Consider the following 14530-nt stretch of genomic DNA (forward strand, 5'->3'; position numbering starts at 1 on the left):
TCAGTTTACAGGGGGGGGGGGGGTATAGCCAGTTTTTTTTTTAAAGTGATAAGGGGGCCAAGCGCTGTGCTTTATAACATGCTTTAAGGGAACAGGATCTTTTTTGGAATAAACACTTTAAGGCATCAGCATACCATGACATTTTGGACAATTTCATGCTCCCAAATTTGTGGGAACAGTTTGGGGATAGCCCCTTCCTGTTCCAGCACGACTGCACAGCATTGCACAAAGCAAGATCCATGAAAAAACATGGATGAGCGAGTTTGGGGTGGAGGAACTTGGCTGGCTGAACAGGATTGGTAAAGTAGAACAGTAAACACACATTTCATTTAGTTGTTTGCATGGAGTTCCACTTCAAAACAGACTCTGTCATGAAGGCCGGATGAAGTTTAAATTAAGGAATGTAAAAATAATATACTCCAATACCTCTTTCTTCTTTGAAGAACCATCACTGCCAGAAATGACCTTCTCTCTGTGCTTTTCAAGCTCCTTTCTCCAACTCTGAAACAATACAAAAATAAAACAAACATCGAACTTTACTTTTTTGTACAGAACTACAGGAGAGAATAGTATTACACAGAAAGATCTCCGCCAAGTATAAAAACCATTTGAATTATTAAAGTGGTTCTAAAGCCTTAATTTATTTTTTTATATTTAAAAATAGTAAACATGTCATACTTACCTCCACTGTGCAGCTCCTTCTGCACAGAGTGACCCCGATCGTCCTCTTCTGGGGTCCCCCGGCAGCTCTCGCGGCTTCTCCACGCATCAGATATCCCCCTAGGAAAAGCGCTCTCCCGGGGCGGGGGTGGGGTTTACTAAGTGGGCGTGCCCCCGAGTCCAGCATTCGGTGTCCACAGACACGAATGCCGGACTCGGCTCCGCCCCGAGTCATTGGATTTGATTGACAGCAAGCCAATGGCTTGCACTGCTATCAATCTATCCAATCAAGAGCCGGGACCCCGAGCAGAGAGGGACACAGCGTCTCCGCCAAGGGAAATATGGGGCCCAGGTAAGAACGGAGGGGGCTGCATTAAGGTGAAAAAACATGGGGTTTACTTCTTTGTTTCTGCAAAGGTAAAGCATAATGGGCTACTATGCATCGCATAGTAGCCCATTATGTGTCACTTACCTGACACAGGAGCCAGCGATGTCACCGCTGTCCCATGTAGTACGGAGCGTCCATCTTCTTTCGGCCACTCACAGCGCCGGAGCAGCGATGTCACTCCCGTGCATGCGCACGGGAGCTGCCACTAATGGCATATTGCTGTTAGCAGCAGCATGCTGCTAACGGAGATAGTGCGCATGCGCCATAGACAGCGGTGTTTGTCTTTTTGTAAATATCTCCTAAACCATGTAGGTTTAGGAGATATTTCTTGGACCTACAGGTAAGCCTTAACCTAGGCTTACCTGTAGGTCAAAGTGGTTTGTCATTCTATGCATTAGGGTTAAAAAAAAAAAAAAAAACACCTTCTGTGTTGGAGCAACTTCCCCCCCCCCTCCCCCTTTTTCTTACCGGAGAGCCCGATCCAGCGATGTGCAAGACATCAGCGGCTCCAGCTGCTATCTCTCTCCCGGTTGGACATATTGATAGCAGGAGGCATTGGTTCCCACTGCTGTCAATCAAATCCTGTGACACGGGAGCTGGTGTTGGGCCGAGTCCCACTGTCTGTGTCAATGGACGCAGCTGTGAGACTCGGGGGCGAGCACGCACGGATGCCCCCAGGGAAAGCGGCACATGTATTTTAATGGATAGGCAGGGCAGGTGAGCCTGAAAGGAGCCCATCCCTCTTAAGCTACAGGGACACACTGAACACCCAGCACATAGCACTATGGCAGCAAAGGGGTCAGTGTGTTGCCTTACCAATATATTCAAAGTACAAACAAGTGGCTACTGTCCCCACCTATAACTGATCTTTGCAAATGTGTTTGACCTATGTTGCCCGTCCAGAGCTCCTTGCTGCTAAGACCAGTTAAGCCCCACACATACACTATCAGATTTTCTGCTGATTTTTTTCTTCAGATTTAACAAAAACACATAATATGAGGTCAAACCTTAGGAGTTACAATGTGTATGCAATCAGGCAGGCCCTTGCACTACATGGTTTTGGTAAACCTGAAGAAAAAAAAAAATCTGCAGAAAATCTGATAGTGTGTATGGGGCTTTATATAGGTGGGGGTTTGTACTTTGAATATATTGGTAAGACAACGCACTGACACCTTTGCTGCCATAGTGCTATATGGTGGGTGTTCAGTGTTCCCCTGTAGCTTAGGAGGGGTGGGCTCCTTTCATGCTAACCTGCCTATCCATTAAAATGCATGTGCTTCCATTGTGGAGACTCTCAGAAGTTCGTACTATAGAAAACGGGGTGCCTTGATGGGGCCTGCAGCTTACGCATGTATATGCAAATGTGTGCAGACTAAACCCCCATTTTTAAACGCATACTGTTAGACAGGTCAATTCGGCTGGTCGCAGGCTGGCAGGTAAGTTAAGCTTGGAAAATATAGGTGGGGGCAGTGGCCACTTGTTTGTTATGTTGCAGACCTGTATGCATCAACAGTACAAACAAGTGTTTTGGCAGGTCATTTAGCTCACATACATGCAGTTTATAGCGGTATTAAACCCAAAAGCAAACATTATTTTGCAGCTTACCAATTCTTAGATGTGATGGCTGCATAAGTTTTCTTTTTTAGACTTTCCTCCTTTTTCAACTGGTGATCCGGCCAGCAAGTCTGTTTCTCAACAGAACAAGCACTCTTGTAGTTACAGGGATTAGACAAACCATTTAACACTGACAAGAGTGCTTGCAATGATCAACTTATTTACTGATGTTAAATCGTTATCCCAAAAAAAAAGAGCAAAACCGTTTGCTGTAACTGAATATACAGTGTTAGCAGGAGTTTGGCTTCAATTTGTTAGTGTAGCTCAATCTGCTAGTGCATCTAACACTCCCCTCCCCCCAGGCCGTCAACGCCGCTGTCCAAAGGTGCCCCCCGTGCTCCTTCATCCTGAGTGGGGGCACTCTAATAAAGGATTTATTGTTGTTACTGGCCAGATCACAAGGTGAAAGTAGAGGGGAAAAAAAAAGCCTAAAAAACAAAACTAAAGCAGCCACCACATCTAATGTTTGGTAAGCTGCAATAGATTAAAATATTTCATTTTGGGTTTATGACCGATAATAGCCTTTACCTCTCTCTTGCCTTCTATAGCAGTGATGGTGAACTTGAAAATTATATGAGGGACTCATGTGCAGCTTCCAGCATTTGCAGAGGGGCCCACACAGCAGTGGCATATTTTTATGCATCAATGTACATTACATCAAGTTAGGCAGTAGATTCAAAATTAATGGGCTTTAACGCATCTTAACACCAAGAAATTTCAATTCTTTTATATTTTTTTAATGCAATGCACACTAAAGAGAAAGTGGGAGACAAATAACCCCCAGCAATGGCGTCAGTGGACGCAATAAGAACCCCCCAGCATTGGTGTCAGTGTACGTAATAAGAACCCCAAGCAATAATGTCACTGACCACAATAACAACCAGCACTGGTGTCAGTGACGTTATCACACAGTATCGGTGTTAGTAGATACAGTAAAAATCCCCAGCTTTAGGGTCAGTGATCACAGTTACAACCCCCACCATTGGTATAGGTAACTGCAGTACAGAGATAAGGAGTGGAAGAGATGCTGACGTCAGCAGCAGAAAACACAGATCCTGCTTAAGATTTCAGTGCAGCAAAGGCATTGTGTTGCCAGCTCTCTAGAGCAGGGGTCCCCAAACTCTCTTACCAAAGGGTCAGGATTATTGTCCTTTAGACTTTAGGGGGCTAGACTGTGACCATTGGGAGTAAACAATGCATCTTTGTTATTAGGGGGAAGAATAGTGCCTTACTGGTGTCAGTTGGAGGAAAAGTGCCCCATTGTTGGTGTCAGTTGGAAGAATAGTGCCCCATCATTGGTGTCAATGTGAAGAATAGTGCCACAGCATTGGTGTCAGTGGGAAGAATAGTGGTCTGTCATTGGCATCAGGGAAAGAATGGTGTACTGTATCAGTGGAAGGAAAAGTGCCCCAAGGGCCATAAAGAAGCAAGCAAAGGGCTGGATCTGGCCCCCAGGCAGCAGTTTGGAGACCACTGCGCTAGAGGAACTCAGGAACGCACTACATCCCTAAATCTATCACCTTGAGAAAAGGGCGTGGCACCAAAAATGCTGTTTTTTTTTTGCACTATTCTGCACTTTAAATTGGAATCTCAAATCTTTTTGAGGTCCATTTTTGAGATGCTGGCCATTTATTTAAGACATACAGACTTATAGATTTAGATTTCATTGTCTGATTAAGGCTGGGTTCACACTGCTGCGGGGGGAGATCCGGATGTGATTCGCACCGCAAATCACATCCGATCTCCGTAGCGATGCGAGTACAGCCATACAGATAGTATGGCTGAATTCGCATCGGTCCCGCAGCAAACTCGCACGGGACCCTTTTTTGGTCCGCAACAGAATCGGATCGCATGGGGGTTCACACCATGCGATCAGATTCCTGTGCGAGTCGGCAGATCGCACTGCGATATGCGGACGGATCTGGGGGTGTCATTAACATATCATTGACACTCCCAGCCGTCCGCATAGGGCAGTGTGAACTGCCGGCGGGAGGTGTGCGATGCGGGAAAACGCTGCAGATTCGCGGCGTTCCCGCATCGCAGCGGTGTGAACCCGACCTAAAAGGGAAAGTTTTAAAAGAACAAAAGCGCACTTTATTCATCTTCTCCTCAAACTCAGCCAATGCCCTGGACCCTTTCTTCTTCTTCTCTAGCTGTTCTTTCACTTCCTCCCTGTAAAAGATATAAAAAGGTTGTAGTTATTGATTACATCACATTAACTTATATGTAAGTAGTCATCAATCGGTATCATTAAAACTTAATTCTGCTTAAATCCTAACTAAGCCTAAACCTACTCCCACCCCCATTCTAAGCCTGTTCTATCTACTCTGTGGGGGAAAAAAAAAAAAAAAAAAAAAAAAAAAGCTCTCTATACTTGCCTATTTTGAAGCTGCTCCAGTCTGGTCACATGATCGGGTTCTAGTGCCAGCTTCAGTGTAGGCAACAACAATGACTGCAGAGCCTGGGTGATGATGTCATCCATAGGCTTACTATGGGGCGGGGTTTGTCAGCTGTCTCTCCTCTACATTAAAGCTGGCGCTGTGACACCATCATGTGATCAGACGAGAGCGGCTCCAGAACAGATATGTATTGACCTATTTTCTTTTACAGGGTAGATAGAATAGTTATTGATTTGGGGTGGGAGTAGATTTAGGCTTAGTTAAAATTTGACCAGAATTCCACTTTAACTCAGTCAATAGTAAAACACCTAAACCCAGTTTTCTTAGTAGAAGGGCTGTCAACAGAAACACAAGATTAAAAGAAAAAAAAAATGGTTTTCAGATAATTTACTAGACCGCTGCGCAAATACAGTGTGACATAAAATATTGCAAGGACCGCCATTTTATTCTCTAGGAGATAGATAGAGATTATATTAGATATATCTCTATCTATCTACTACAGCATAAAATGGGGGGGGGGGGGGGGGGGTGTCTAAGTAACTTTTTAGCAGAAAAATTCAGATTTTTTACTTGTAAGCAAAGTGGTTAAGGCTGTCAGCAGATTGGCCTCTACAAGCTGGATAGTGCCTAAAAAGAGAAAGCAACTGAGCATGTGCAGAGCAGGGGGGAGGCAGTGTATTACTGGATTTTAAACAATATAAAGCACTTATTTTTCATCTTTTATATACTGTATATGGACCTAACTGTAGCTACAGTGCATCCAGAAAGTATTCACAGTGCTTCACGTTTGATACATTTAGTTATGTTACATCCTTATTACAAAATGGATTAAATTCATTACTTTCCCTCAAAAAAAAATTATACAAACCATACCTCATGGTTACAACATTAACCACTTAAGGACCAGGCCTCTTTTTCAGACTTGGTGTTTTCATGTTTAAAACAGTTTTTTTTGCTAGAAAATTACTTAGAACCCCCCAAACATTTTATATTGTTTTTTTTCTAACACCCTAGAGAATAAAATGGCAGTCATTGAAATACTTTTTTTCACACCGTATTTGCGCAGCGGTCTTACAAGCGCACTTTTTTTGAAAAAAATTCACTTTTTTGAATAAAAAAAATAAGACAACAGTAAAATTAGCCCAATTCTTTTTTATATTGTGAAAGATAATGGTACGCCAAGTAAATTGATACCCAACATGTCACGCTTCAAAATTGCGCCCACTCGTGGAATGGCGTCAAACTTTTAGCCTCAAAAATCTCCATAAGCGACATTTTAAAAAGTCTACAGGTTGCATTTTTTGCGTTACAGAGGAGGTCTAGGGCTAGAATTATTGCTCTCGCTCTACCGATCGCGGTGATACCTCACATGTGTGGTTTGACCACCGTTTTCATATGCGGGCGCTACTCACGTATGCGCTCGCTTCTGTGCGCAAGCTCGTCGTGACAGGGGGGTTTTTAAAAAAAAATTCTTTTTTTCTTATTTATTTTAATTGATTTTATTTATTTTTACACTGTTTAAAAAAAAAAAAAAAAAAATGGATCACTTTTATTCCTATTACAAGGAATGTAAACATCCCTTGTAATAGAAAAAAGCATGACAGGTCCTCTTAAATATGAGACCTGGGGTCAAAAAGTCCTCAGATCTCATATTTGGGCTAAAATGCAAAAAAAAAAAAAAAGAAAATCTGACATCTAAAAAAAAAAATATACCTTTGACGTCGCTTCCGCCCTCCTAAGGTATAGAGACGAGTGGGGGCCATCTTAGACTCACTTGTCTGTATGCCCAGCAGACGAAAGGACCCGATCGCTTCCGCCGCTACCGACGGCTCCGGTAAGCGGCGGAAGGTGCGGGAGGGCGGCGGGAGGGGGGGTGGCACCTCTCCCGCCGCCGATAGCGGTGATCTCGCAGCAAATCCGCCACGGAGACCACCGTTATCGTACAGCCGACCGCCGCTTGAAGAAATGGATATCTCGGTTGTGGCAGCAGCTGCTGCCGTTACCGAGATATCCCTCTTCAAAAATAGGACGTACATCTTCGTGCGGCGGTCGGCAAGTGGTTAAAGAAGTTTATTTGAAATTTTTGCAAATTGATGGTTAAAAAAACAAAACAAAAAAACAAACAAAACATTTACATCATGTACATACATTGGATATAAAAAGTCTACACACCCCTGTTAAAATGTCAAGTTTCTGTGATGTAAAACAAACAAAAAAAAAAAATTACAACGATAAATCATTTCAGAACTTTTAATGTGACCTATACATTTGTACAACTCAACTGAAAAACAAACTGAAATTTGTGGTTGCATAAGTGTGCACACCTTATAACTGGAGATGTAGCCATGTTCAGAATTAAGCAATCACAATCAACCTCATGTTAAATAGGAGTCAGAACACACCTGCCATCATTTAACGTGCCTCTGATTAAACCCAAATAAAAAAAAACAAATAAAAAACAAAAGTTCAGCTGTTCTAGTAGGTCTTTCCTGACATGTTCTTAGTCGCAACCTACAGCAAAAGTCATGGTCCGCCTAAACCTACGCCCACCCCCACCCCAAGCCTGTTCTATCTACTCTGTGAAAGAAAATATCTGTATACTTACCCATTCTGAAGCCGCTCCAGTTTGGTCACTTGCCGGCTGGTTGCTCGGGTCTCCTGGTGGGACGGGAAAGCCCAGGCGGAGCAGCGGCATGGAGCGAGTGCACGTCTCCTCCCACTGCTTGTAATAACTGCCGAGCAGCTGTTGTTTTTACAAGAAAGCCAATTGTCAGCTCTAAAAAAACGGTACTGGGGTGATGCCTGCAGCTGCAGGCATCACCCGGGTACAACCACTTGAAGCAGAAGTGTGGCAAGTGGTTCTAGCAGAATTAAACCCTCCTAACCTTTACTGCCAAGGAATCTGCTTCTGTTTGATCCGCAACTGTCATGGTACTGCATATGTGATCATTTATTCAGCCATTTGATGGTTGAGGACATAATCAAATGTGACAGTTAGCAATCACGGCATTCCAGAAATGTAATTTTTTTTTTTTAAACAGTTAGACCCCTTTCACACTGGGGCGGTTTTCAGGCACCTTGGCTCTACAAATAGCCTCTGCAAAGCGCCTGAAAACCGCCTCCCATTGCACTAGCGGGACGTTCCAAAAAGTCCGGCAAGCAGCATCTTTGAGGCAGGTTGGGAGAGCTTCCAAAACGCCCTGCCCATTGGAATGAATTTGCAGTGCTTTGAAAACACTGCAAAAGCAGGACTTTTTACGCCTATTTTGGGAGTAAAAAGAGGTCCGCTAGCGTCCGAAAAGCATTGCAAAAGCGCCGCTTAGACAATGCTAAAGCAAGCTAAAACGAGCGTCATTTCAGCGCTAAGGGCTGGAGCTTTAAGTGTGAAAGTAGCCTTAAATTAATGGGTTTAGTTCCACTTTACTGCTGTTCAGGGGGCTCTGGGTTTTAGCAAAATGGCAGCCTCCAGCAAGAAGAAAAACAATGCCGGAGGTGATTTACAACCAGGGTGGATTTGATTTAAATGACTAGTAAAAAGGCTTGATTGAAATCAACTCGAATTAAATCATAATTTTTAAAGAGTAACCATCATCTCTGTCCTTTAACGGCTCCTCCTCTGACCCGCTGTTGACTCACAGACAGTCCCATTCACTTTAATGGGACGGCTGGTGATGCAGCAGTGGCACAACATGGTGAGGGATGTGGCGGCAGCAGGTGAGTGGTTTCCAGCTAACAGGCGCTGTCACGATGGATCTGAAATGACAGGTGCCCTTTAATAGGGCTTTCACACCAACCCACCCATAGCGTCGGCAGTAAAACGCCGCTAACTTTAGCGGCATTTTACCTTCAGATTTGTGGCGCATTTCGGCCGCTAGCGGGGTGCTTTTACCCCCCGCTAGCGGCTGAGAAAGGGTTAAAACTGCCCGCAATAGCGGCGTTTTGCCGGCGGTATAGCCACGCTGCCCCACTGATTTCAATGGGGAGCAGTGGTAAACGCACCGCTCCAAAGAAGCTGCTGGCAGGACTTTTCCCGACGTCCTGCCAGCGCACCACTCCAGTGTGAAAGCCAGAGGGTAGTTATACTAGTTGCATTTAAAATACATGTAATGATTTTTTTTCAAATAAATACATAAATGACATACTTTTGGTTTGCCTTTAATATCTGCCTGAAATTCAGCTTTATTGCTATAAGCGAGCACAACTCACCAGGTAGGTCTTGGTCTGCTTAAATAATCCTGAATGCTTGGTCCACCTGAAGCTGCAGGGCCCCTGGCTCTGGCCATAGCTATAGGGTTCATATATGCCTAGAACAGAAAAAAATAAAAAAGTCATAGATGCAAACTAGAATATCTTATGAAGCAATAAAATTATATCTAAAGCAAAGACCTTTGTCTTCTCTCTGTATTCCACTGTGGAGATTTCTCTTCCCACACTGTCCTGTAGACATAACAGGAGGTGAAAGAAAGTCTCTCCGAAGTGTGGGAAACCCCCTCTAAGGCCTAGTACACACGGGCCGAATGTTGGGGTGCAACGACTGGTTCAATAAAAACCAGCTTACATTCGGCCCAACAAAAGCCAGCCCTTTGGCCAGCTTTTGTCTAAGGGACATGACAGAAAAAATAAAAACGAGATTGCGCTATGGGTTAGACCTAAACAATAACAATATTGCGTATGAGCTGCCTCTACTTAAAGTGGTTGTAAACCCTTACAATACACTTTGACCTACAGGTAAGCCTAGATTAAGGCTTACCTGTAGGTCCAATAAATATCTTCTAAACCTACACGGTTTAGGGGATATTTGCCGAAAGACAGGCACCGCTGTCTACGGCGCATGCGCCATAGACAGCGGCGCGCAGGCGCACTGAGCGCGCCACAGTCAACAGCGATATGCCACGAGTGGCGGCTCCCGTGCGCACGACAGCGGCGGAGCGGCGTGACGCACCGAGAAGATGGATGCGCCGGACTACAGGGGACAGCGGTGACTTCGCTGGCTCCTGTGTCAGGTAAGTGACACATAATGGACTATTATGCGATGCATAGTAGTCCATTATGCTTTACCTTTGCAGGGAATGAAAGAGGAAGTAAACTCATTAGGGTTTACTTCCTCTTTAATACCTCCACCTTAGGTGGGGGGATTATGCTGAAAAAAGGTGGAGAGAGAATAGATATGGCGCTATACTTTCAAAATCCTTAAAATGATATGATTGATAATAAACCAATTTTGAAATAAATAAATAATAATGATGGATTAAAAAAAAAAAAAAAAAAAATGTATAAAATTAATATATGTATACCGACTCTATACGTGCATGAATATGTGCTAAGTAACTGTGCCAATCTGATAAATATAATTAATATACATGCAAGCTCCAGAGGACGTTGTAGTGACGAAACTCGCAGGGCGTGGCCATAGAACACACTCTCTCCAGCTCAGAACGCCACGGCGGATGGCTGTTTTATCTTGATATGTGATTGATACATTGTACAAATGTGAGTAGTTTTTTTAATTAATAAAGCTGGTATTTGAAGCGGTTTCACACTATGGATGCCCTTCTTTTTTGCTGATACTTATTTGAGGCACCCCCAACGGACCAACTAAGGACTCCCCTGAGCCAGACAGTGACACAAGGGCTCACACTGTGGCAGCGAGTTCACCCCTGAGGGGGGCAGGTGATCTGGTGAGGGCAACACGAGCACTTTTTTGGATACATGTGTTGGGGGATCTTTCTCTTTGAAGTGGCAACACCCTTTTTCCTTGCACTAATAAGAACTTATTTGGACTGATAGGCTAATCCTTAGTTGGATTGATTGTTTTTTAAACACATTTTTTCTATTCATTATCTATTTTGTTTATTCACAGTTTTCCACTATAGTTATTAATTAACCCTCAGTGGAATTGATTGTTTTATAACATATTTCATTTTCACTATTTATTTTCTTCACTAATTTATGTGGATGAAGTCATTTATTGCATGTATATTAATCATATTTATTGCATGTATATTAAATTATATTTATCAGATTGGCACAGGTACTTAGCACGTATAGAGTCGGTATACATATATTCATTTTATAAAAAAATGTATTTCATACATCATTAATTTATTTTTTCAGAATTGGTTTATTATCAATCATATCATTTTTAAGGATTTTGAAAGTATAGCGCCATATCTACTCTCCAGTCTCTCTCCCCCTTTATGACAGAAAAAATGTCTGCCTATCGGTTTCCGATCAGACTGGAGTGTTCTGGCACCCCCGTCAGAAAACAATAGAACAGAAGGGGAGATCCCTGTACGAACATCAGATAGTTAGTACAGTCACCACTCCTGAGCCGTCTTTTTTGTTATTTCATTCAGATCTGCTGGGTTAAACGAAAAAAAAAAAAAAAAACGACTAGTGTGTACCAGGCTTTAGAGATTTTGGATCTTCCCTCATTTTATGTCCTGATGACAATGATCGCCAGGACAACGAAGTATAACACTGTAGATCAGGGATATGCAATTAGCGGACCTCCAGCTGTTGCAGAACTACAAATCCCATGAGGCATAGCAAGACTGGCAGCCACAAGCATGACACCCAGAGGCAGAGGCATGATGGGACTTGTAGTTTTGCAACAGCTGGAGGTCCGCTAATTGCAGATCCCTGCTGTAGATCGTTGATCCAGGGAGCATCTGACTGCCAAGGCCTTGTTCCCATGAGCTTTAGCTTATATAAAATGATTTATATGGCATCAAGAGTTTACGCAGAGATTTACAATACAAGGGGGAGACAGTAGAGCTACCATATAATTAGGGCTGAAACAACTAATCGATTAATCGACAACTAATCGATTATGAAATTAATCGATTACTATTTTCATAATCAATTAATCGGCCAGTAACATAATGGGGTTAAAAAAAATAAACTAAAATGAGCCCTTTATAGTACAAAATTATAATCACTACTGTAAATATTACTTTCACTGTTCTACAGTAAAAAAAATTAACCCCTTCCAGTAGTGAGTATTTGCTTTTTTGTACTATAAATGGCTAATTTTAGTCTTTTTAACCCCATTATGTTACTAAACGTCTTAGGCCTGGTTTACATCTATATGTTTATTGGTGCTTTTTCGTACTACAGTTCATTTACATGGTTTCCTATGGGACACCTTCATATCTGTGCTTTTTTCAGCCGCTGCATCTTTGGAAAGGGTCAGAAAAGAATGTAATGCTTTTGCAGCAATTTGTGTTTTTTAATCTGCCCAAAAAAAAATTCAAAAAACGCAAATTGCAGTAAAATCACGTGTGCAAAAACCAAAGCGCACAGCAAAAAGCACTGCAGAAACAGATCAAAAGCAAAAACTGCATAGGTGTGTACCGAGCCTTATGCTGGCCTCGCGGATACATTTTCAGGTGAGAATATTCAGATGAAAAATCTTTGTACGTTCGCTGAATGAAAGAATTTTGTTTCAAATTTTCACTTCACTTCTAAAACAAAAACCACATACGCTGTCTGAAAATTCCTTTGACCAAGAAGCTTTCTATTATTTCTAAATTTTCCCACCACTGTGGTTGAAAATGAACGTCAATTTGACCCACTTTTTTTTTGGAAGGTTATTAACCGATTAATCGAAACAATAATCAGCCAACTAATCGATTATGAAAGTAATCGTTAGTTGCAGCCCTACATATAAAGCAATGCAAAAGAAGTCATTGCACTTGTCTATTTAAAGTGCAGCTCCACACAAAACAGGGAAGTTCTGCTTTAACCACTTCAATACCAGGCACTTAGACACCTTCCCACCCAAGCCAATTTTCAGCGATGTCGCAATTTCAATGACAATTGCGCGGTCATACTACACTGTACCCAAACAAATTTTTTTTATAATTTTGTTCCCACAAATAGAGCTTTCTTTTGGTGGCATTTGATCACCTCTGCGATTTTTATTTTTTGCGTAACAAATAAAAAAAATAAAAAAAAGACAGAAAGTTTTAGAAAATGAAAAACAAGTTTCTTTGTTTCTGTTAAATTTTTTTGTAAATAAGTAAGTTTTCTTCTTCAATGATGGGCACCACTGAGGCGGCACAGATGGGCACCGACAGGCGGCACGGATTAGCAAGTTAGCAATGCAGGAGCCTTTTTCTTTGAACATGCAATGATCACAGTTGCAATGCTCTGCAGGCTTTAATGCAAAAAAAGTAATAAAAAGATTTAACTGACAATTACACGGTCGTGTGACGCTGTACCCAAACAAAAAAAAGACTATTTTGAAAAAAAAATAAAAAAAAAAGCAATATTTTTAACTTTTTGCAATAATATCCCCAAAAAAATATATATATATAAAAAAAAAATCTGTCTGTTTACATTGACAGATCTCAGTTCTCGCCTTCTCAGGAGCAATCGCAGGTAGCCGACGGCCATCCTGGACACATGCATGGGCTCCTACATAACGCGGCGGGAGCTTGTGCGCCCTATAGCGATTTGCGCAGGAGTGCCATTCTGCCACCATCAATAGACAGCGGGCAGTCGGCAATCGGTTAAAGTGGGTGCATTCATTAAAGCGGTAGTAAACCCGCATTTTTTTTTTTTTTTTTTTTAAAACCTGCAAAGCAAAAGGCATAATGAGCTAGTATGCACCGCATACTAGCTCATTATGAAATACTTACCTTAGAACGAGGCCCCGACATCTCGCCCGATCCACGCCGAGGAAGCCGACATGCTCCCTCGGCGTCTCTTCCGGGTATCGCGGCTCCGGCGCTGTGAGTGGCCGGAGCCGCGATATCGTCACTCCCGCGCATGCGCGCGGGAGATTTAAATCCGGCCGGACGAGCGCTGCCGGATTTTCGCGGAGAGAACCCCCTTGTGCGCATGCGCCGCTGCAGTCAGCGGCGCATACCGAGGGGAATATCTCCTAAACCGTACAGGTTTAGGAGATATTTATTTTACCTACAGGTAAGCCTTATTATAGGCTTTCCTGTAGGTAAAAGTTAAAAAAGTGGGTTTACTTCCACTTTAAGTTTCAGCAAAAAATGGACTGTGCCTTTTAACCCCCGATCCACTAAGCACAACAGTGGCACCAGAGAAAAAAAAAAAAAAAAAAAAACAAACAAACAACAGGAGGCAAACATTGAACATAAAAATGTACATTCACAAAACTTTCATTGTGAGTAATTTACATAGAACAAGCAAAAACCCACAACTAATTATTAGACAAGATTGTTTGTGTCCTCATCTATTGTGTACCCTCCAAAGAGAAGCCTGATGTTGGCACACACAATGTGTGACCCAGAGGGACCTCGTCACCAGGAAACGCCGGCCCATGACGAAAGACTGCAAACTTTCGGAGGCACATTAAAGATTCATTAGCTTCTCCTTAGCAAGGCCCACAAGGCATGCACTGGCTGGCACAAACAGTATTATCATCTTAGCATAAAGTACATCAACTCAAGGGGGACCACAGTGCATGTCAGGCTTAGCTGGCTTTAATTAA

The 14530-nt window shown here is 42.6% G+C and overlaps 1 protein-coding gene across 2 annotated transcripts in view; it reads right to left on the minus strand.

The window, feature by feature from the left end:
- The window catches only part of FAM133B (family with sequence similarity 133 member B), a 41572-nt gene that overhangs the window by 19960 nt on the left and 7082 nt on the right, over positions 1-14530 (minus strand). For both annotated transcript variants that reach the window (XM_077490813.1, XM_077490814.1), the window contains exons 2-4: positions 9268-9365; positions 4756-4834; positions 427-501 (exon numbers count right to left, since the gene is read on the minus strand). In XM_077490813.1, the coding sequence (XP_077346939.1) occupies positions 427-501; positions 4756-4834; positions 9268-9365 (252 nt within the window). The remainder of the gene's footprint in view (positions 1-426; positions 502-4755; positions 4835-9267; positions 9366-14530) is intronic.

This window comes from Lithobates pipiens, unplaced genomic scaffold, assembly GCF_037356315.1.
Source record: "Lithobates pipiens isolate NorthernLeopardFrog02 unplaced genomic scaffold, aLitPip1_a1.2 Scaffold_19, whole genome shotgun sequence".
Lineage (NCBI taxonomy): Eukaryota > Metazoa > Chordata > Amphibia > Anura > Ranidae > Lithobates > Lithobates pipiens.